Below are 23,717 nucleotides of genomic sequence, written 5' to 3' on the forward strand. Positions count from 1 at the left end.
TGACCTGAAAATTGTAGAGACCACTGTGCAATAATATGGACATATTTTCTCACTAACTGGTATATTATTTCCATAGTAGTCCTCCCCCTCTTCTTTCTTTCTTAATTTCTTCCCATCCTTTCTTCATTCCTTTACTTCCTTTTTCTTCTTGTCTTATCATAATATACAATAAGATCCTGAAATCATCATATCCATACAACATATTTTTTAAAATATATTTTTGTCATTTACTCTGAGGAAACACAAGCTTAAAAACTGAATATGTCTGTCTGTCTGTCTGTCTGTCTGTCTCTCTCTCACACACACACACACACAAACACAAGTACATAAATATATTGTGTATGTGTGGGCAGAAGTATATACACACGTGTCAATCACAGTGCATAGCATAAGCTATATGCATAGATTCAGTGGAATATTAAGAAAAGAATCTAGAGTCTCTTTGGGGAAGTCAAGAAATACAATGACTTTAAATCATTTCTGCAGTGAGTCTAAAGGAGATCGGAGCACATATGCCGTAATCACTGTACATTTGATTTTGGTTAAAATGTTATAGTACAAGTGAGACCTTTGTTCTGTGTACGTGCCCTGTGCACGTTCCAAGTGGGCTAGTTTTATTCTCATGCCATGGGAGCAGGTGGCATGAAGCTGTTTTGATGAGGTTAAAAGGCTCCTCCCCCCATTCCGCAAGCAGCAGCCTGAAGTACGTCAGCAGTAATTGTGTGCATGGCTCTCCCGTGCAGGATGGGTGGAGGCAAAATTGATATCAAATAAGGGCATCAAACTGAGATCTGAGAGTTCCGTTTAAGTTGTTACTCGTTTTTATTAGCCCCACCAGAGTGAAAACCTTATAACTTAAATATCCTCCATACAAGAACAATAATTCTGATAGATTTCAATTTTTTTTTCTCCAAAAAGACTGATTTCGTGCTCTGTAGTGGATGTAAATGAAGAGGTTTCTTTATCCTCATTTTCTTTTATTATTGATAAATCAGACTTTAGTTCAATTAGATAAAAGAGAGAGGTTCTCTTGTTTGGACTTGAGGCCTTTAATGAGGATGGGAGCCCCTGGGGAGCCGAAATCGGTTCTGCTTTGGGGGTTTCTTGCCATTTCTTTAGTCCTTCTTTCCTTTCCAGTGGGCCTAGGGTGTGGGAACTATCCAAGGTGCTAGGATTCTGGCAGCTCTGCTGCTCAATGCAGGCAGATTGCAGAAGCTGAGATTACCGCTTATTTGAGAAGGTACGTTCTTTGTTTCAGAATCCCTGATTAATCAGCAGCAGCAGCAGCATCAACAGACTAAGGCAGCTGGAGAGAAGAGAGAAAGAGGGAGGGACGGAGGAACGGAGGGAGGGAGGGAGGGAAGGAGGGAGAGAGAGAGAGAGAGAGAGAGAGAGAGAGAGAGAGAGAGAGAGAGAGAGAGAACACACCAGAGCCAGCCAGCGCAAGCTGGTTGTCATGGGGGAGGGACGATGCTACCAGCCAGGCTTCTCCAAACCTTCTGTATGTATGCAAGGAGAAAGAGCATCTCTGGGGCTGAAAGGAGACATTTAGAGAGGATGTGTCTGATTTTTGTTTCCATTTATTTTTTTTCTTCACAGAACATGATCAAATGAGGTACCTTAGCCAGCTTGGTGACTGCTTCGGGTCTTGTAATCATCTGTGTAGCAAAGTGGGTAAAATCATTCAGTTTCGTCCCTGCTGGACCTGGAAGGAGAGGGGCTGTGCGCTCATCCCCACCCATTAGCTATGCCCTCTTTTCTCCGAATGTCGATTTAACGAAGCAAGCACCTGTCTTCTGCCACTGCCTCTTCCTTGCAAACTTTAAAAGGCATTTTATCCGATAGAAAGAACAACGAAAATGCTCTGATCTCTAGTGATGAAGAATCTTGGATTCGACACTTTTCACATCCAGATATAATGCACTTTAATTGAAGAAATACTGAACTGAACCTACAAGTCTCTTTCTTATGGTGCTGGATTACTCCTCCCGAACTGCCCCGAGACCAGCCCTGAGAGAGGGCTCTGACAGACCCAACTCACCTCCTGACTATTCCACTTAGTTCTCCCCCGGGGACTTAATTTTTGGTATGTATCTCATTTTTCAGATTCTATAAGCATGCTAATTGAATCTAGAACTAAGGAGAGGAGGCAATTGATTATGAAATGGGATGAATTTTAGTTAGGGATACTTAATGCTGAAGTTTGCATGTTTTATTAGGTGGAGCAGAAATAAAGCTGCAACACGGGCATCCACACTGTTAGTGAGCCCCTGGCTATTTTTAATCCCGTACCCACTTCGTGATTACCATGGAAATGGTAAATGGATTTTCATTAGTAAAATAAGCCATGTTGAATTATTAAAAGAATTGGAAGTATTTCCATGTCATTAATTACTATTCGCGTTGTGCTTGCTGCTATTTATCTTAATTCCATATCATAAATATTTTACAATAGGCTCAGTTCACTGGTGTCAGCAGTGAGAGCCCAGTTTTGCATTTTCAGAAAGAAAGATATGTACTCTACCAAAACATTTCCAAATTGCTAGATATACTTTGAAGGTGAAATTGCTTATTTCTGGCTGATTCCAAATAGACATTTTTTTCCAGAAAATGTGTTTAAATACAAGCCAATATCTGGAAGGTGTCCTTAGTCTTACCAAAATGTACATCTGCAGTAGAACTTTAGGTGGCCTTGCTTAACTTGGGACATGTACTTATTTCATTGAAATAACTCCAGTATAATTTTTCAATCTACCCAGGAGTATTTTCAATACTTGGAATATTGGCACATCTGGGAAAATATTGTATTTTAAAATGTTCATTTTTACTGAAGAATACTAAAGTTGTTTTTGTAGTAAAGTAGTACATTTACTTTTCTAAATGTAGTGAAAAATATAAAGGTATTTAATGGAAGAGATTAAAGGGTGTAATTATGATAAATTTAGTATCTATGAATTTATATTCAATTAGCAGAGAGTAATAAAATAGAGAGCAAGAACAAAAACTCAATCTCCTAAATTTTCATATTTTGGCTATGCTCCAATTCATTGATGTATTATAAAGCATCAACTTAACAAAGAGAAAACAGGAGTCAGACATGTACAAATGGTTTTGTTTTTCTTTGGAAAGTAGAACATACTTTTTTTCTAATATAAAAGATAATTTATATTAGGCAAAAATATAATATAAAAAGATAATTCTGTGAAGGACATTTAATAGTTAGGGAATTGTGAAAACAGACCTTTGAAAAATACTACAACTTTGCAAAAGACTAGAAGAGTTGTGAAACTTGAATGGTTTGTAAAGTTGTGTAGAAGTGTCAAAATCTCAGGGTAAACAATGGTGCCTATTGTTTAAAATCAATCAGTCAGTCATAGACTCCCAACTCAATTAGATGGCTCCCACTCTAGATCCAGTCAGCAATTTATTAAAGTCACTGTATCTGCTTTGCAAATACTGCCTTGTAAGCGTCTGGAACCAACTGGCCCAAGGCTCCACAAATTCCCTCAGCCACTGGCTCTTTGCTTGAGCCTCTGATATAAGAGAGGATATATGCAATGTTTTAAAACCTTTGGTAAAAGACACCATGACAGGCTAGAAGTTAGGGAAATGGCTGGTACATGATTTTATTGCACTTGTATGATCTATGCCCACTTCCCAATTTGGGGGAGGGAAATGGAGGAGAAAAACTCACTGCAAAGAAATCTGCTTTTGAGGAAGAAGTAATCAACGCCTTTGTAGTTACTCCTGCAGGCTTTCTTGGTGGTAACTTCTTTCCCCGTTTTGTGCAGAACAGCTGCATTTTGAGACCACTGAGAGTGAGAATATGCACATGACCATGTGTGGGATGGGAAACAGAATTCCAAGCACAGATCAAAATATCTGACACTAGTATCTGATAGCCTTAAGACTCTCATTGCAAAGACAAATGGACATCATTGGCATGGCTATGGGTCTTAACTCTGGTATCTAGTTTTGAAGTCCTACTCTGAAGTTCAATTTTTGCATATGTGTTTAACATATGCATGTGAAGCCTGACTACTACATATATTTTCATATGCAATGTGCGTTCTGTGGTTTTAGATTGGTGTAAGTGCATGCAAAAAAAAATGTAAAATGGTCTTTATACTGCTGAACAATGAATGCAGTATCCTAACAACAAATAGTCAAAATCACCTGGGAAGACTTTCATTGGACCTAAGCCCCTAGCATTCTCCACCTTAGAGAAGATGCAATTATTGGAATGGGAAGGGAAATGAAATTTTAATTACTAAAATCCCAAGAACTCCATATAGCATAAGACTAGTACCATTTGAAAACCTCAAAAATATATGAAGAGTGGAAACTAGGAATCTTGCATGATCCTCAAATAAATTAAAAGATAAACAGGAAGAAAGGGTAAACTATACATCCCTACATCATTTATTCTCTTCTATGCATATGATATTTCAGAGGATCACAAATCACATTCTGACAACAGCATAAAGTAAATTTTACCTTATGCTGAACATAAGATTATCTAGCAGGATTCACTGTGGTCTAAAATACAGAATACCTTATGAGACTTTAAATACAGGGAAACAATTCACTCCCAATTCAGATGTGTTTTTCATTCTTAAATACTCAATATAGGTGGCAAAATTAAGATTAAAGAAGTTGTTGCCACTTTGTATCTTGGAAAAGCTCAGTCTCCTACAAAGAAGAGCTTCATTTTAGAAATTTGGGGTAAACAGTTTAGGAAGGATAAAAAGTTTAAAAAAAATTCCACTCTTGACTAGGAAACTGGTAGACTTGGTGTACTCAGAGGATGATGGTACATATGAAACTCTGCACTGGGTAAGGAGTACTATTATCTCACTGAGTGAGTTTGTGCTTCCACCAATTCCATCTCTACAGAGCTGAAGTGGTAGATAGTAAGAGAGGAGGTTATACCAATTTAAGGTTTGGTTCAGGATTTTAAACAAAGGGAAGAGAGATGCTTAGACACAGATGAAAGAGAACCACACAGTGTGAATATTCCTTTGAATCTCTTTGTGTGACTTCTCTCACACACCAGTGTGTGCCAACTCAATTGCACCATGAGTCGGCAACAGAGGAAATAGCTCTGAACTGATACTACACACAACGGGTTTCTTCATTGGTAGATGGAAAATATCACATAATCATGTGATCTTGGTGAAATTTATATGCATTTACTTTCAAAAATACTATTTAAATGTCTTTTTAGTGCTAAGTATTACATAATGGTTTGGATCTTGAGTTTTTGTTTGATGAAAGTATCAGCTACAAAAAGAAAGGAAAACTGAGGATTTTCATATTTTATGTTTCTACCAGTATCATATGGATATACATGTTTTTTTCTCTGTGTGTTTGGGTAATGAGAACATTTGTGAATAATCAATATCACCATCAGGTCTAGACTTAGCACTGGTAAGAAACAATGATGGCTCTGTTCATAAAAATATATGTAGAAAATTCAATAGGACGTTAAATGCTTAGTTTAATTCTTTTGGCCATGGTAAGAGTTTAATTAGTGCATTTTAGTTAAGTCAAGTTTCAGATTTTAGAAAGAATCCCATTACACTGTATTACACTGTAGTCTTTGTGAAGGGTGTGGTCAACCGGCTATAAGTAACAAAGTGACAATATTATACTCTGTAGCCTTTGTGAGGGGTGTGGTCAACAGAGTATAAGCAACAAAGTCATAATATTACATAGTCTAATTGAGAAGGGTGTGGTCAATGGGCTATAAGTCACAAAGTCACAATATTATAAACTGTTGTCTTTGTGAAGGGTGTGGTCAACAGGCTATATGTGACACAATGAAAAAATAGTATAAATTGAAAGCTGAAAAAGAGTCATCCACCTTAATATTTAACTCAACATCTGTAGTTTTGATATGATCAGTCACAATTGTAGACATGGTCATCTAAATATTAAATGGACAGAATCTCTGGAAATGCAGAGCAGAGAAGTATAGGAGGGCATCGAGTAAATACCCTAATTTTCCTGCGTGTTGTATGGGATTCTGAACTGGCTATTTAACTACTATTCCAGGAGAATCCCTGGTATTATTTTAAAACTTAGTCATGAATTTCAATAAACACATACATAGTATTTTAGAATTTAGCTCAGTACTGTGACTTCCAAAGAAAGCATACCTAGTCTTGTCTACTCTTAGAATGAAGACACAATACTTCAAGAATAAAGGTAGGTAGCAAAAGTCTCTCAACTGTTTTAAACAAACAATGGGTACAAAAATTATTGTTGGCCATAAGAAGGCAGAAATTCTCCTCTAACCTTATACATTCTGTTGGTGCTATATTTAATTTGAAGTCAAACAAGGGAGATGGTTAGTTATTGAAAAAAATACCAAAGATGGTACATAGAATGCACAAACCCAGTTGCCTTTTAACAGTACTTTCTAAGAGACTAACTAAATTTTACTGTCTGTTTATACAGATTTGCAATTCAAGAGCCAGGAACTATAAGTCTTTGATGGGCTAGATATGGAGCATGCATTAGTGAACATCTATTTTTCCATAAGTGTACATTCTGAAAACACATTTATGAGTTACCAGATTATCATGTTTATTGCAGGAAATGTTAACAGTAGTAGCCAGGTAGGTAGACAACACAAAGTTCAAATTTCTAGGAACTCTGTTCATTGTCAGAGAGCTATGGCTCATTTGTCTGAATGATAGCCTTCATCTTTGAAAGACCAAGTTGGAGAAATTGGAATGGAATGCACTTTGTGGTCCATAAATCCCAGTGCCCTTGTGTTTTGTATTTGTGGAATGAGAGGAGTGATGGAAAAGTGCATTGACTACAAATTATTTGGTTGGTGAAGAAACATGTTAACTCCTAACTTGGCCCTCATGTGAACACTTGTGATGAAGGAAGTGATATTGTCTTAAATATTCTACCCACCCTTTTCAAAGTAGAATTAGTTTATTAAGGAGCTGTGTTATTAAATATAATATTTCTCACAGTTAAGAATTGGCAGATCCAGTATGATGGCTCAGAGGTAGAGGCCTTTTGTGTGGCCTTATGACCCTTGTTCCATTATCAGATTCTACAGGTGGTGGGAGAAAGAGTTGATCTCTGACCAGTATCATCCCATGGCAAGCATGCCTGAATACAAATACACACACAGATATGCAGACACACAAGCATACACACACACACACACAAAGATACATGCACACAAAAAATATTAATCAATATGTTTTTTCTAAACAAGTTTAATTTTAACACTAATAGGAAGTTAGTGACAGATGGCTCATCTAGTAAAGGGACTTGACAGTTTGACTTGGATCTCCAGAACCCACATGATGAGGAGAGTAGCCAATTTCTTCAACTTGTCCTCTCACCCCAACATGGATGTTGTGGTATCATAAACATCTCAATTAAAAAAATCCACACATGTCTATAATAAAGTCATTTGATTTTAAAAGAGATGGCGGAAGGCTCTACTAGCAATAACACTATCAGTCTTTTTTGTTTATTAGATATTTTCTTTATTTACATTTCAAATGCTACCCTGAAAGTTCCCTGTACCCTCCCCCTACCCTGCTCCCCTACCCATCCACTCCCACTTTTTGGCCCTGGTATTCCCCTGTACTGGGGCATACAAAGTTTTCAAGACCAAGGGGCCTCTCTTCTCAATGATGGCCCACTAGGCCATCTTCTGCTACATACACAGCTAGAGACACGAGCTCTGGAGGTACTGGTTAGTTCATATTGTTGTTCCTCCTATCAGGTTGCAGAGCCCTTCAGCTGCTTGGGTACTTTCTCTAGCTCCTCCTTAGGGGGCCCTGTGATCCATCCAATAGATGACTGTGAGCACCAACTTCTGTATTTGCCAGCCACTAGCATAGCCTCACATGAGACAGCTATATCATTGAACACATAATACAGTTTTTAAACCAAATCCACATGATGTAGTCCATTTCAACTGCCATTGATGTTTAAATGTAAAGTGAAGCTTAAACATATTAGTTAATGCAAAAACATAGACCTAGAAACAACTTATTTGAGATTTTTAGAGTACATGGACAATCTTTCACCTGTGCCTACAGGACTTCTTCAGAATTCTAATACATTATATGCTGATTTCCACAGGTACCAGCAAAGCAGGTACTGTGAGCTTGATCATTGACAGAATGCTATTCTTATTTTAAAGAACATGTGTAAATGTTGAGAAGTTTTATCTATTTGTCCCCAAAATAGTGGAAGTAAGGTTGCATGGCCATCTGGTGACATAAACAGTACTAGAATTAGAAAAGATGCATTATTCATTCTAGTCTTCTACTGCAATTTGACATTTATCAGTGCCTTATTGGTAACAGGTGCCCAATAGAATTTAAATAAATGGATGATTATATGACTAATACCTTCTTAGAGGTGGGTATGGGCACATACATAAACATGCAACCCATGTTTATAATATGATGTTTAAGTTGAAAATATGATTGATTTTCATCTCAAAGAAATCTGTAGGATTTAAAAAATACCTTTTGTATGTATAAATATTTAGCAATAAATATTATTTTACATTTTCTCAGAACAACAATTTAAACCCCTGGTAATTAGGCAGGTTATTAATAATGACAATTAATGTTCAGAGATGATAAACTAACCTTGTTAATAATTACAATATGTTGACTGTGTAAAAATTACTTGCATTGGTGGAAAACCTCAGCTAAATAAATAAATACATAAATAAAGTCCATTGCATAATCATGCTTCTTGCACCTGGGGAAAATACAGTTTTCCTGGAGGGCATAGTGGGAGGAATTCTAGCCTGAGGTATTACCTCTAGCACACTTATAAAACTGAGCTGGCTTGCTTAACTGAGACAAGATTAATTGTCATAAATTTAGGCTGGTCTTTTTTTTTTAGCTTGGAGTACCTACTATAGATGTTCTTCATACAAGTGAATTTCTGACACTGGTAATGTTTTAGATAGAGAAAAAACACTTTCCTGCACTCCTCTCACCAAAATGGAATTCATTCACAGTAGTAACTTTCTTCTCTTCTAAGTGCCCATCACTTTAGCATGTAATCTGATGGACTTATGTAAAAATACAATTCAATGGTATTATGTAGTTGGAATTAAAACATTACTCAGTTTTAACCCACTGGAGCATGGAAATCAAATGAAACGTAATAAAAAATTTAACATAAAGATCCAAAGGCAGCAAACAACCTTCAGTTTACAAATGTCAAAGACTGGGAAGGAATTTAAGATCAGCATGTGATTCAAATCTGGGCTAACCGGTAGCTGAAAGGATAATAATTTATGTCATGAATTATGAGATTTTCCTAACTACAACCTAGATTATGAAATATGATTTCCCTTTCAGAATAAGATGTATACTTAAAAAGAAACTTCTGGACTTTTGTGGTAAATAGATGGGCTGACCAAAATTTGTATGATTTTCAGAGGATATAAGTTCCTGTTTGTTTACATGACAGACATGTACCATACACACTTCTATCAGTTTTATACATCACAGGGAATATAAAATTAAGGAAGTCTTATTGACATAGAAGATAAAAATTCATGCAGTTTTGTACTTTATCATTGTTAAGGCAGTTTTCCTACCTAATCTTAAATATTGGAAAGTTCTTCAAGACCTGGTGATTCCTAAAATTTCTTGTTGAATTATCAATATGTCTACTCATCTATCTATGTATGCATCCATCCATCCATCTACCCATTCATCTGTGCATGCATCCATCTACCCATCCATCTATGTATGCATACATGCATCCATCTGTCTACACATCTATCTATGCATGCATCCATCTATACCTATCCATCTATGTATGCATACATGCATCTACCTATCCACTTATGCATATATGCACCCATCCATTTACCCAGTCCGTCTGTGCATGTATTCATGCATCCATCCAGTTATCTACCCATTCATCTATGCATGCATCCATCAACCCATCTACCTATTCATATTTGCATCCATCCATCTGTCTACCCATCCATCAACCCATCCATCTACTCATGCATGCACCCATTCTTCAGCACATCCATCTATGCACACATGCACCCTTCCATCCATCAACACATCCATCTATGCCTGCACACACCCATACAGCCATCAGCCCACACATCCACCACATAGTGATATTGCTGACAGGCTTCTTCACTAACATTCCTGTGATGATAGTACACCTTAATGTACATAGGACTGTTTAGTTCTACTCTAAATTCTTCATAACCCTCCCTTATACCAAGCACAACTCGTGGAAGCTTTGTCTTTCTCACTTTACAAATGGGATCTTTGAAGAGACACACTTGGTAAAAGTCCCATGTTTAAAATACAGCTTGATTTTGCTTTGATTTGTCAGTTACTGCTCCTGTGACTTAAGTTTTTAAAGACTTAGTCTTTTAATTAAAAATTCTATAAAGTTATCAAAGTTACTCCTACCAGACTGCTGAGTATGTGAACAGTCCTGGTAATACACAATATGTGTCACAATAATGATATGAAGTAATTATATAGGGCCATTTTGAAAATAACACAGGGTCACAAGAGTATTCAAATTATTTGTCAAATTATTTTTCCTTGTTTGCTGTTATATTTTATGGATATTTTATATTTACACATTTTCACTTAAATGTTTTTAAAGGAAATATAATTCAATTTTTCTCCAATATAACTTAATTTTAATTTAAATATGAATTGAAATGTCATGAAAATGAAAATATAGAATTATTGTATTACAACAACACATTTACAGAAACAAAATCATGACTGTGATTATGCAAACAAAATATCTTCAGATACACTATGCATTCACAGGTGGCAGGGCAGAACTCTGGCCCTTTGTTCTGCTGATGTTGCTGCTTTGATAACATATTTGATACACAAGAAACACTCATTTCATGTTATTCCAATGGAACACTCTGGGCACCTGTACTTCCTAATGAGATATTTTCCTCAATGGATAGCTTAAGTCCTAATTATTTATATAAAATTAAGCTTCACTCAAGGGAACAGAGAAGTGTAAAATAATATGAATGGGACATATATTTTTAAATTCTAATATTTTCATTAATGATCTTCTATAACAACTTTATGCTCTTACTCACCATAACTTAAATGCATTTTAAATAATTATTATATTTAAAGTGTAGGACTATATGGAGATGACCACATGTGGGCTATGGAGATATGTACAGATCAGAGGTCAACTTGGAAAGTCAGTTATGTTCTTCCACCTGATGAATTCTGGGACTAAAATACAGGACATTAGACTTGCCAGCAAGCTTTTTTTACCCACTGAGCCACCTCTTTACTGTTTTAATTCACTAGGGCTACATATATCCTAAGAAGTCTGGTAACTCACTGGAGGTTTGAGATGACATAATCTTAGGGATGAAACTTTACCCCCTTGCTAAGGGTGTGTTGTCAATCTGCAGAAAGCATCCTGTCTCCATGATACCATCCAAGATGATGAGTGCTAATCCTGAAGAAGACCCTCTGGACACCTTTTTCCAATATATTGAGGATATGGGAATGAAAGCATACGATGGCCTGGTTATTCAAAATGCATCCGACATTGCTCGCGAGAATGATCGCCTGAGAAATGAGACAAACCTGGCTTACTTGAAGGAGAAGAACGAGAAACGTCGACGACAGGAAGAAACAATCAAACGGTAAGCTTAAGCATAAGGCACTACATTCCATGGGGGTGAGTGGGGTGGGGGTGGGGGGGCTACAAATCCTGCTAGGACTGTGCTGCTGACACCTGGCCAAGAAGAGGCTGGTCAGAGTCTTGGCGGGATGCATAGAGAAACAAACACCTGGGCTCTCCCGAAAGCTCATCTATCCTGCTGACAGATCCTGGCCTTCGTTAACAACAGTTACTTGCCCATACTTTGTGCATATGGCGGTACAGATGGGATGAGGAGAGAATTCAATTTTCTCACCATAAAAGCTTGTGTTGAACAACCTCTTGATAAAAGCACCAGGGAACACAGATACATTTTTAACAGCCACACTTTTATGAGCATGTCCACCTTTAATGGCCTATGTTTATAGTTCTTACCTTAAAATAGAGTTCATCTTCTTCCTATAATATGACCAAGACCAGTGAATAATGAGATGTTCATGAGCCTCTGAAGGCAGTTGGAATCCTTGGTGTATGCTCCTGTGCAATTTTATGGCGATTATACCTCTTGGTTTGGTACCAAGGGTCCCGGGTTTGTTCAAATGAAATTGCTTTCATGATGTAACAGCTACTAGTGACAAGATAATGAGACCCAGACTGCCGCCTTCCAAATGGAGGTTAAACTCCTAGTGCGTGCACACAAAAGAAACAGACACAACTCTTCTTTGTTGTTGTTGTTGTTGTCGTTGTTTTTATAGAGAAAAATAAAGCAGGGTTTTATTTTCCCTGTGTGCATGTTTCCCTGCAGTCACACACTGTGTTTCATGGAATCCTGTTTTATTACTGGAAGTCATTTATTTACAAAGTTCAAAATTTTTAAAATGTAGAAAATTACTTCTTTCGGTTATCTGCATGACTGAATAGTGATTGAATGTTTGGATAGTTCGTAGAGGATTTTCTACCCCAAATGATATCCCCATAGTCTCTCGAAAGATTACAATGTTAAGGAAATGAAAATATTTTTTTCACATTCAATTGTTTAGGTCATAAAGAGGTGAGGTAATGTGGCATGACACTAGTACTTTAAAGAAAATGTTTTCCATGTTAGAGAAAGACAGAGGGAGGAGAAAGGAGGGATGGAGTGAAAAAGTAGAGGGGGAGATAGAGAAAACTGTAAAAAGATCTTGTATAAAGAACATGCTGTTTTACCTCTGGATTATTAAAATTTACTAAGCTTAACTTAAAATTGATTTTTTTTTGCTGGAGTATGCTAAGTGCCTTTTCACACAAAATCTCCCGTGTAGAATCTCTGACAAATTTCTGTGTGTATATGTGTGATTTACTTTAGTTTTGAATGGCTGAGTTTTATTCACTCAAAGTAAAGAGGTGGATATCGTGATTACTAAAGAATTACAATAGTGCAATCTAAAGCTTTGTACTCTTGCAGGTGCAAATCAACAGTTAATTCTTTTGATAAGTGAACGAAAGGAATTAGTTATTGCACCATCCTGTTGCTCCCTCAGAACAGCACAATGGACACTCCTTTCCCACTAGCTTCTGTATTGCATTAACAGCCTTTAATAGGCTTCTGCAGAAATAGTCAAACACAGCGACAGCAGAAGTGGCTAAGTTTCAAATGCTTTTACTCACATGTGTTTAAAGAGGCACCAAAAATGAGGTGGGAATCTGAGCTCTAAAGCACTTGGGTGCAAGTATCTAGATACATGGAGATGCATCAACTTCTGTCACTACATGATGAGCAATGTGTCAGAGATACAGTTGTATGAACTTGAGCTCATTTTGCTGGACTAATCGGATGACTTTCTAAGACTATATTACAAAGCACAGATCACTTACTAAGATGAAAAAAAAAAAACAGTCTGCACGGACTTTCACCTTGTAAAATAGAGTTAATTCTAACACATTTCAATAATTGAATAAAAAAAAAGACCCCACATTCAAATCAATTCTCCTGTCTGGTTCTAATTCACAAGGAATGGCCATGATTGGCCACAGTAAAATTGGGCACAGTAGCTAAATTCTGAGCACGATATAAACTTTGTAATTGATGAGACTTAGGCATTGAGTAGGGAGAGTGAATGGTGAGCTTGGGGTTAGTCTGCTGTTTTCCTCCCTGTTATTGCTTGAACTAGCAGAATGACATTTCTACTTTATGAAGTGGCCAAGACTGAACCTGATGCAAGTTTAAGGCAAATAGCAGAGAATGGGAGCCGATACTTATGTGTAAATATTCAAAGGCCTTATAACTACTCTGGTAGAGATTTTGGTTGGAGGTTTGGGTAAAAGACCCAGACTTTGGGTAGAGATTATAATAAGAGTTCTATAACATATTTTGGAGAGTCACCTTAATCTTCCTGTAAGTTTTAAAATCACGAGTTTGCATAACAACAAGGACACCTAGAATTTAAAGTTTAAAATGATCAACACCCCAGGAATATTCTCCAAGCCACCTAAACCTTCACAGGATTAGGAATCTGTGAAAGAGCCCAACAGATTTAATCGGGGAGTCACAAAGGGGGACTGAGCAGTGTTAGAGCCACAGCATTGGAGGAGAGCTAACAGGGAAAGAAATGGAGGGGCAGCCTCCCTGAGCCCGCCCTTCCTTCTGCTCTGCTAGAACCTATCCCATCACAGATTTGAAAGGGGTAGCTCACAAAAGACCCACAAATGTCACCCCTCTGGGAATCATTCACACCTATTAGAGACAGAATGATAATGTAAAACTGGTAAGTACACATAAGGGAGAAGACTATGGGGCATCTTCTACTCCTAGATGAAGACGATCATATCCCAAATAACATTTAATGCTTTCCCCATAACGGTTGCATGTTTTAGGAATTAAAAGATACAGTATGTGTCTTGCTATTTATAAACCCAGTTCTTCCTTATTCAACCCTGCCCAAAATCTTTTTTCTGGAATTCTAGTTTAATGTGTAAATATCTTGGAAGTGTAAAAATCCTATGAGAGCCCAAAATTGTTGACACTTCTCCAAATCATTTTTCTTTTCCAAAAGCAAAACCCAGTGTAAAGCAAAATGGCATAGATGTCCTCTGATGTATGGGGGAGGGGCTTGGAGAGAAAAAAAGTGAACAAAGACAGACCAGCAATGCTTCTGTTGGAGGAGGAGTCTAAAGGCCTCCCTCACTGTCTTGTCAGAGGACAGGCTGTGTCATCTTCCCAAACAATCTAATCCAGGTACCATAGTATTGTCTGAATTTGGTTTTAATTTGTGCAGTGTTGTGGGTGTACGACAATTTTCAAATAATGCTAATCTTTCTTCAATGTGAGTTTACTTCAACATTTCTAATGAGACATGTCCTCTATTTACAAAGTCCATGAACTGTGTTCTATTCAAACAGGCATTTAAAGGCTTCTAGGATACTGGAAAACATACAACACCCATATTTAAATCTAACACATATTTCAGTATTTTTTTTTACCTTGCAATTAATATCAAGTAGGAAAAACTCAACAAGGTATTAATGAACACCATCAAATTAATGAAAATTTCTTCATCTTTCTGTTGAATGTCTTCAATATATATTCTGTGATTTAATATATGGGATATACATGCCAGAAATTCTAAAAGGCAGCACATTTGACCTTGAAAAGGCATTGATGATAATTCTCTGTGAAGTGCGCCAGTTGCAATTTCAAAAATGTGCAGACTGCCAAGGCATGCTTAAAACATGGAAATCGGATTTCCTCTGATTGACTTTCTGGAGCACAGACCGCTGAAATGCCTTTTGTGCTCAAGCTGGGGAGCTTAAACACAGAACCCTTAGACAAACAATATCCATCCCCCTGCTTGCTCTGTGATCTGAGATACTTAGGGTTTCTGAGCTCAGTTCCTTATTTTTGAACCAACTTGAGCCCCTGTCACTATTAACTCTTTGTATCTTCTCTTCTATCTGTCATATGGGCTTTTTACTGAAGAGACTTGCTGGTGAGAAAGAGATACTAAATAAAGAAAAAGAAATGATGTTTCTAGTGCTTCTCTTAACAGCTTAAAGTCATATTTGGTAAGAAACTGAGAAATGCTTAAAGGAGAGAATTAATGGAGAAGGAAAACAATTATTTTGGGGCCTCATGGTCTAATGTTATTTTAAATCCCAGTAGCTTTGTATAGGCACTGGCAAATGAAATTTGTTTTTATTCCATAGCCCATAAACCAATCAAACATGAAAAACTACCTTTCAACAAGTTAGTCTATTCTAGATGAGTCACCATGTCCTAAATGGTCACAAATAGGGGGAAAGGTGAGGAACAAACTTTGGTGGTCAATGTGTGCAGTTCTGGCCAGTAAGAATGAAGGAGGTGATGAATGAGAGCTGACCTGGAGGACAGCATCTGCACACACCTCTAAAACATGATTTCTTCAGAGGTCCTCTGTTTGTACGTAACCCCTTGTTAGGTCACCAAATATCAACATTCACTGAAGATGATGAGTAATCAAAAGGCCATTGTACACACCAACAGCACAACAGGGTTCTAGAATTCCTTTCTTTTTGAATTTTGGAATGAGTACTCAGATCACCTCATTTGACTGTTTTAAAACCAATGTAAGAAGTATCCCCTAAGATAAAGGCAAAAGGGAAATTCTCATGTCTAGTCAGCTACCGTTTTTACTGTAGGAAGCAAATGTGCCCCCCCCCCCAATTAATGAAACACTACATTAGCAAAATGTCTCCAAACATTGTGAGTCTGGAAGACAGCACTTGACTTCAGCAAACTGGTTCTGACACAGAGGACTACTTAGGCTGATTACCAGTGTCTCTATTCCCCGTGGGTGCCCTCAGGGGATCCATATGAGGTTATATTTCCTCTTTAAAAGTGACAGTCAGAAATGGAATTAGATTAAATATGGCTCCCTTTAAAGGGGCATATGATTGTATATTTGTGTGTGCACTTGAAAACTATGTGGATTTAAGAGTTTCAGATCTCCTGTTATGCAAAGGGAATCAAAACACCACTCCAGTCTCTCTTGTACATTTAGGGAGAAATTTTCAATACAAATAAAAAGTTTAAATTTATCTTTTATTTGCTATTTTACTACTATGCCAAAAGGAAATGGTTGTGATATCAAATTTGTATATCAATTCATTTTATTTACATAAACTCATAGTTATACAGAGAATGCTTATCAGGGAAGTATGGTCCATTACACCAGTAGTCTTTAGTTGGTTTTGGCTTTTGGAATTTTATTTACAACATGACAGAGAATATTGTGGTTATGGAGAAAAATGCATTGGTGTGCATTTTTGAATGCTATACCCACTCAGTGTACCATGAGCAGCTAATCTGGTCACATGTAACTCTCCTCAATGAGTTTATTCCAATGAAGGCATGCAGGGATGCGAACTTTCCTATATTTGTGTCAGAAAGGATACAAAAAGCATTATTTCATAAACAAAGTGAAGCTAGCTGAATGAACAAAGGTTCAAAAACACAAAGCTCTACAGTTAGCCTTATAGTTTAAAGAAATTATCTGAAGGTTGCTGAGAGATAGCCTCTGGGTAGTCATTGCTTCCAGGCGTAGAAGAACACTGGAGATGAGCCCGTGGCCATACGCAGCTTGTCAGATGCCTGGGTTGCCATGAAGCTGTTGATCTGATCTAATGTGAGTTTCTGACCTAATTTTACTGTAGGATTTAGTGTTCAGGCAGAGAAAACAAGGTTAATGTGTTGATGCAGAGCGAGATTAAACAGCAGACACTCTCCTAATAACCCTCTCTAACTTTGGCTTCCTCTTGTGAATGTCATTAATTCAAACCACTTTTCTATTAATCATTTCAGAGTACACCACAAGCTGTTTTGCTTGTTTTTGAAGTAAAAACTATGTATCCAGATTGTCTTTTTCTGAGTTGAATGAGATATAAAAACATAGCACAAATTTGATTACTTTTCCAAATACACGGGAATGTTTTCTTTAATTCATAGAACCCCAGATTTGGAAGAAAAATTTCAGTAGCCAGCATTGATCATCCCTTGCTGACTACTCTTTAGTAATCCAAAAACCATTTCTACAAGTATGGTTACATGTATATCAATTTATTTTGAGTTTTTCAGTGATGATAGTGGAAGTTAATATTGTTGAATATATGAGAGTGCTTTGTGATATGGAAATGTTGATGATTCTCCTCTCCTACTGTTTTCAGCAAAGGTCATCCCCTGTCCTAAAATGATTAATATATACCCCACAAATCAACAATGTGTGATTTACATGATGCTAATATTTTTAATGACAGTGGCTGATGGCCCTACTTAGTCACCTGCCATCACAGATTTGAGTCCACACTAATGGGGTCTTTCAGATCAGCCGCTCAGTCTTTGCCTATTTCAGCTTCACACAGACTGATATCAGACTTTTTCTCTTGCTCCTATTTCCATTCTATCCTGGACTCTTTACTGGCTTTACGCTTAAAGATGATCAGTAACTGTTCTGTGTCTGAAATAAATAGACAGATGCTAGCAAGAGGAGGGGCTGTTTAGAGAACAGCCACATCCAGACAAGGCACTTTCCACGATGAGCTCTTCTGATGCAGAGGAAAATCACTATGGGGCATGGACATTTGGAACTCCAACTCCAAGGCAACTGACTTAAAGGAATCTCATTGCAAAGGTGAAGGTACCCTTTCCTTAATGGGTAGTGCTAAACTATTTACAGGTTCTTATGGGGGCTTCCTATTTCCTATCTAAAGTTATTAAGCTATGGAGAAATATTCTCAACCTTTTATGCAAAGATGGCATTTATAAATCTTTAAAGATAATACATACAGAAAAGGAATTATTGTGGAACTAGAATATGAATCAGGGGATGTATTTTTTTCCTACTAAATTTGAAGTAGCTCCTGGATATCATGTCTAATGTAATGAAATTGCCAGAGTAGACCCTAAACATGCTAATAGAATTGCCTCTGAGGCTTCAGTCCAACTTTGAGGTTGCCTGAAGAAAATGTCTGCATTACAAATGTGTGGGTTACCTTAAAATTAATCATAATCATAAGTTGGTAGAAGGAAAATCAAACCTTTACCCACGAATTTCTGCTGGGGACATATACCTCTAGTTAAAAGTTATGTTCTGTGATGCTCACATTTTGAAATATTCATGCCTCTGTTGGAATATGGACATAGCTACACTGCCAAGGTGCAGGAGGTTGGGGAGGGGACCTTTCTGCTGTTTCTTAAAAAACAAGCACCTTCAGCAAAGTGAACAAGCAAGACTTTTAAAAACACAAAATTAGACCAACATTTAGAATCCATTATTCTAATTAGTAAATTGTATTTCAGTCTTTGATTTGGCGCTAAGTCAAGCACTCAGCACATTTTGGTATTAGGAAAGGAAATGAAGAGGCTCACTGGAATGAAAATGACCATCAGCAAGGAGAGGTGGTTTTCTATCAGGCTGTGTGTTATACTGCTATTTGGTGTCTGTATTAGTTTTTAATTACTCCATTATTGTGCATCTTTTATATCAACCATTACTCTCCATGTCTAGGTCAAGGCAGTAACAAAGTTGTGAGGTGGGAAGGAGGGAGAGGGAGAGTGAGAGGAAGAGGAAGAGTGGCATTATTTCGGGGTATCTGGACAGTGTTGTTTAAGCCAGATTGCTCAGGCCATCTCAAGTGACATGTCACATCTGACCCAAGAGCTGAGAGGAAGTGAGGAATCCAGGAGGATCAGGCTTACAAGAAAAAGAGACACTACAAGAGGAGGTCAGAGAAGCACTTTTGTAAAGAAAGAGAAAGCTCAAAGGTGTGGCTAGAGCAGGGCCAAGCCAGTGAGGTTCAGAAGACTGGGTAATTGGTTCTGGGTGGGTGGTGGATGGCCTCGCAGGGACCATGGGGTTACAGACAGGACTTTAACTCAGAAGAACCGCCATGAAATGGGAAGCTACTGGGTTCATTTGAGACGAAGACTGGCTCTATAATTGAAACTTGGGCCTCCTAGCTGCTTTGTGGATCAACAAGGAGAGAGGCAGATGCTCCAGCCCTGGAAAGACACTGAGTTGAGGGAAGACTGTGGCCTGGAAGGAAGGAACTGAGGTAGGATAGGACAACTGTCTTAGATGGGATGTGGAGTTTGAGAACCATTCAGGGGTGATGGTAACTTTAGCAGGAATTGAGGAGACAGGACAAGAAGTTCGGTACTGACAAAAGATGTCATACATATTCATTCAGTTGCAAGTGTCCACTGGGCTGTCATTGATATAAGAATTTTGTAGTGTTTATGGCTCATTTTCAACAATATAGGTGTAAACTTGAAAACCTTTGAAGGCATTTCAAATGTTTATAAAATACTGACAGGCACATAAATATATGCATACATATTTCAGCTCAGAGAAAGTTGTTTATTATTATCATTATTATTATTAAAATAGTGGACATAGGTTCTATCTACCCTCCTAACATTTTGTCAATGTATGATACAATAATGTAACTTACAAAATCCCTAATGCATCGTGGGAACTGAAACGTCTAGTCATTGAAGAGTAAGCGAGGGTGAGCTGTTATAGCTATGGGAGCAAATGGACAATTGCCTAGAGGACTTGCTGTTGTGTGCTTATTGGAGTCAGTGATCTTGTTTCTCAGAGCTATGTGATCCATGAGTTTCGGGGTTTCTCATGTAGGCTAAAGCTAACAATCTTAATCCTGTAATTTAAGAAGCAAGATAAAACACAGCTGGAGGCCTGTGTGACATCTGACATCTTCAAATGGGAACAATGCTTTTTATAAATGAATGGATTCAATCATTATTACCATTGGTAATGTTTCAGTCTTTTGGCAACTGTGGAGAAATGAATAATTAGTCTTCTAATTGATGTATATAGGACACATTCCCTGTTCTAAGGTCTTTTGATAAACCTGCAATTTTTCCTCATTGTACAGAGGAAATTTGGAGCCCTGCTGTGTATGCAATCAGTGAGAAGCATGGCCTCACAGTGTTGAAATCTGAATGTCTAAATTCAAGATGAGATTAGAGTCTTTACTTGCTAGATTTAGTGAGATCCATAGCAAGCTCTTCAACTCCTGTTAAACTTACTCACTTTTTTTATTGAGAAGAATAATATTTGTTTTGTTCAATTGTTAAAAAACAGGACAGGTACATTCACCGTGTGGAGCTCACTGGTTTCAGGGGCAGCCAACACACAGCTGCTATAGCTGGCACCCTCTGTCATTGTGTGCATTATTTTTGATGTTGGTATGTTTGCTTCTCTAACTGCCTTTTCCTCTTCTTTACTATATAAGGCTTACCCATGATTTATACATATACCTCGATATTCAAAGATATTATATTGCTATTGAGGGTAAAAATCAATAAAAGTATCTCTGCTTTGGGCATTAATAAATGGCACACCTCCCAAAAGCTTCCAACTTTTTATATCCTGTCTCACCCCATGCCCGTATTTTGTTCTTTTCCTTAAAATTCTTAAAATTGCATGAGGAAAAAAAAATTGATCACGTAGCTTCAAAAGGATTCAGTCATTGATGAGTTTGAATCTTAGTTATTAAACTGATAGGAAGAGAAAGGATAAACTGTCTCTTGTGAAAAGTAGTTTTCCAACCCTTTTCAAGGTGAATTGTGATGGACTTCCCTACTGTGGCAATGTAACATAATCTAAAAGAACACACGATTCTCATTGTGCAACCAGCTTATGAGTTTCCACATATTTTAAAGGAATCCCCTTAAGTGTTACTCTTCTTGGAGTGTGAACCACCAATATTTTTGCTCTTTTCATGGGGATGTATTCTTTTTGTCCAAGGGCTGTAATATTTTGTGCTGCAGCTAGGGAAAGTCCATCAATCATGAAGTACTGAGATAAGACAACTCCCATGTGTTTTAAGAGCTCACAGCTAGAACAATGCCTTGCTCTGCTTTGCACTTGGGTTCCTCCTCTGGTGGGCAGTGCATTCTCAGTGCCTGAGTGTAATCTCCTCCCAAAGCATTTCTTTACCCTGCAAGAGTTTGGGGCTGTTGGGCAATCTGCCCTGCTGTGTTCCCAGCTGCCCTTTGACTGGGGAAAGAGCTCTTTTTGTTTCTTTGGTGCAGTTATTGTAACTCAGGCGTGTTCAGCATTTTGACAAAATATAACAGACATACATGGAGGGACATGAGCTTCTTCAAAATTCTCCTGGAGGTGACGCTTACATCTAAGGATTCCTGATGCCAGTTTTCATACATAATTTTTAAAATGTTGGTATTTATGTTAAGAGTTGAAATATACAAGTATTGAAAAAAGAAGGACTTTACCTAGAAGGTAAACAATATTTTGTTACTTATAAGAAGTGCGAAAGAGGTCAGCAGTAAAGAAATTTAACAGAAATACAATGGAGAAATAATTGCGTTAGACAGAACACATGCTGATCCTTTTCTCAGAAGGAGAAAGGTAAACTACCTTTGGCTCTCCTTTCATTTCTGTTATGAATGAATATTTTGTTCAGGTGACATAATGTTCTGAGATGATCTAGAAAAGTTTTTAGGTAAGTGTCGGTATTTTGACAAGGTCATAATCAATGCAGACTATTCTCTCTTCCATATCGCCTCTGGTTGATTAAACAAATAGCTGAGAGATAAGTACTTTTTCTCTAAAGTAATTGATAAATTTTCCTCTAAATATATATTGTCTTCTCTTTGAAGTCCATAAAGCCTATCTGTTCTCAGCAGACCAATGAAAATGGTTTATTTTATTTATAAAGAAATCTGATGATGTGTTCATAAACATTGTTAGCATAAACATTCAGCTTGAGAAGTTAATTAATTCAGATGTTAATTTTTTTAGATTGTTTCATCTTTTCTTATAATTATACTCTCACAACTTCTTAATGTCTCTTTGGGAATCTTAATTTAATTTTTAGGTTTCCATTTTTATACTTCATTCCAATTCAATATTTCTTTTTAAATTTAGTAATTGTTCTTCTCAGTTCCCCAGTAGTTATTTTAAAAGCCTTGGCATTTCAAGCAAAAATAGAGATGAACACATTTTCAAACATGGTACATAGTTCAACAGATTAAATGGGATAAAGGGAGATGGGGGAAGGGGATAAAAGTGACTGCCCAGTAAAAGGCTTTTTAGCAAATCATATTGAATCTCATTAATAAAGAATACACCCACTAAAGCTGCACAATCAATCTGCCATGTGCATTAGTGATGTCTAGCCCAATTCAGGTAGATAAAATGTTCTCTAAGTGTCGGTTGGCTGCCACTCCATCACAATACCCATAATACATGTCTTGCTGAATTTTCTCTGATTCATGGCATTTGCTGTTCACCGTTAGACTAGACTATACAGATGTAACTGAAGAGTGAAAATAAGAAAGGTTATCTAACTGGAGAGAGATTCAGTAACATAAAGGATAGTGTCTGTAAGCAATCTACCAAAAATAAGCTGGCAGGGCATAGTACAGCTAAACACTATTGCCAAGTGTCAGTTAAAAAGAAAGGGGAAAATGTGTAGCTAGTATCATGCTGAAGAACTTCAGTGAGACTATTATTATAGTGCACACTGATATCTATCTCCAGATAACATTTGTTCATAGAGAATTAGACTGGAAGAGAAAGAGAAGGAAGAATTTGATTCCTAGAGTTTTTTGAATTACATAGTTATAGCCTGTTTTCTAACCCTGAATGATGTATTTAATGGTGAGGACGATGACTAATACTCTTCCCAATGAGCAGCTGTCAGGAGTACACATTGTTATAAACAGATCCTTTTTACAAGCCCAATACAATGTGCCTTTGTGAGACTCTAGCTTGAATTGACACCAGGGGATTTTTTTTCTAAAGGAGTCAATCAATGTGTCCTGAAAAAAAACAAAATAAAACAAAACAAAACAAAAACAAAAACAAAAAACCAAGCACCTGCTTTTGAACCTGTAGTTAAAGGGAAAGTGGTCTGTTACTTTGCAAAAGATTAAAAGTCTCTAAGGAGATATTGTGCATATAGAAGTACATTTTGAAATGAGTTGGAGACACTAAGCCTGAGCAGTTATATGATTGTATTAAAGTAGAGCAATGAAAGATTAGAGTGTTGTTGGGTTTTAGGAAGGAATACTT

The 23,717-nt window shown here is 37.2% G+C and overlaps 1 protein-coding gene across 10 annotated transcripts in view; it reads left to right on the forward strand.

Annotated features, from left to right (window-relative positions):
* Positions 1-714: 714 nt before the first annotated feature.
* Nyap2 (neuronal tyrosine-phophorylated phosphoinositide 3-kinase adaptor 2) overlaps positions 715-23,717 on the forward strand; it is a 291,185-nt gene continuing 268,182 nt past the window's right edge. For 2 of the 10 annotated variants that reach the window (XM_006496485.4, XM_030254174.1), the window contains exons 1-3: positions 715-1,240; positions 1,600-2,086; positions 11,450-11,686. In XM_006496485.4, the coding sequence (XP_006496548.1) occupies positions 11,466-11,686 (221 nt within the window). In that variant the 5' untranslated portion in view covers positions 715-1,240; positions 1,600-2,086; positions 11,450-11,465. The other 8 variants (XM_006496486.4, XM_030254176.1, NM_001356399.1 and 5 more) reach the window with 7 other exon arrangements.

This window comes from Mus musculus, chromosome 1 (genome assembly GCF_000001635.26).
Source record: "Mus musculus strain C57BL/6J chromosome 1, GRCm38.p6 C57BL/6J".
NCBI classification, from domain to species: domain Eukaryota; kingdom Metazoa; phylum Chordata; class Mammalia; order Rodentia; family Muridae; genus Mus; species Mus musculus.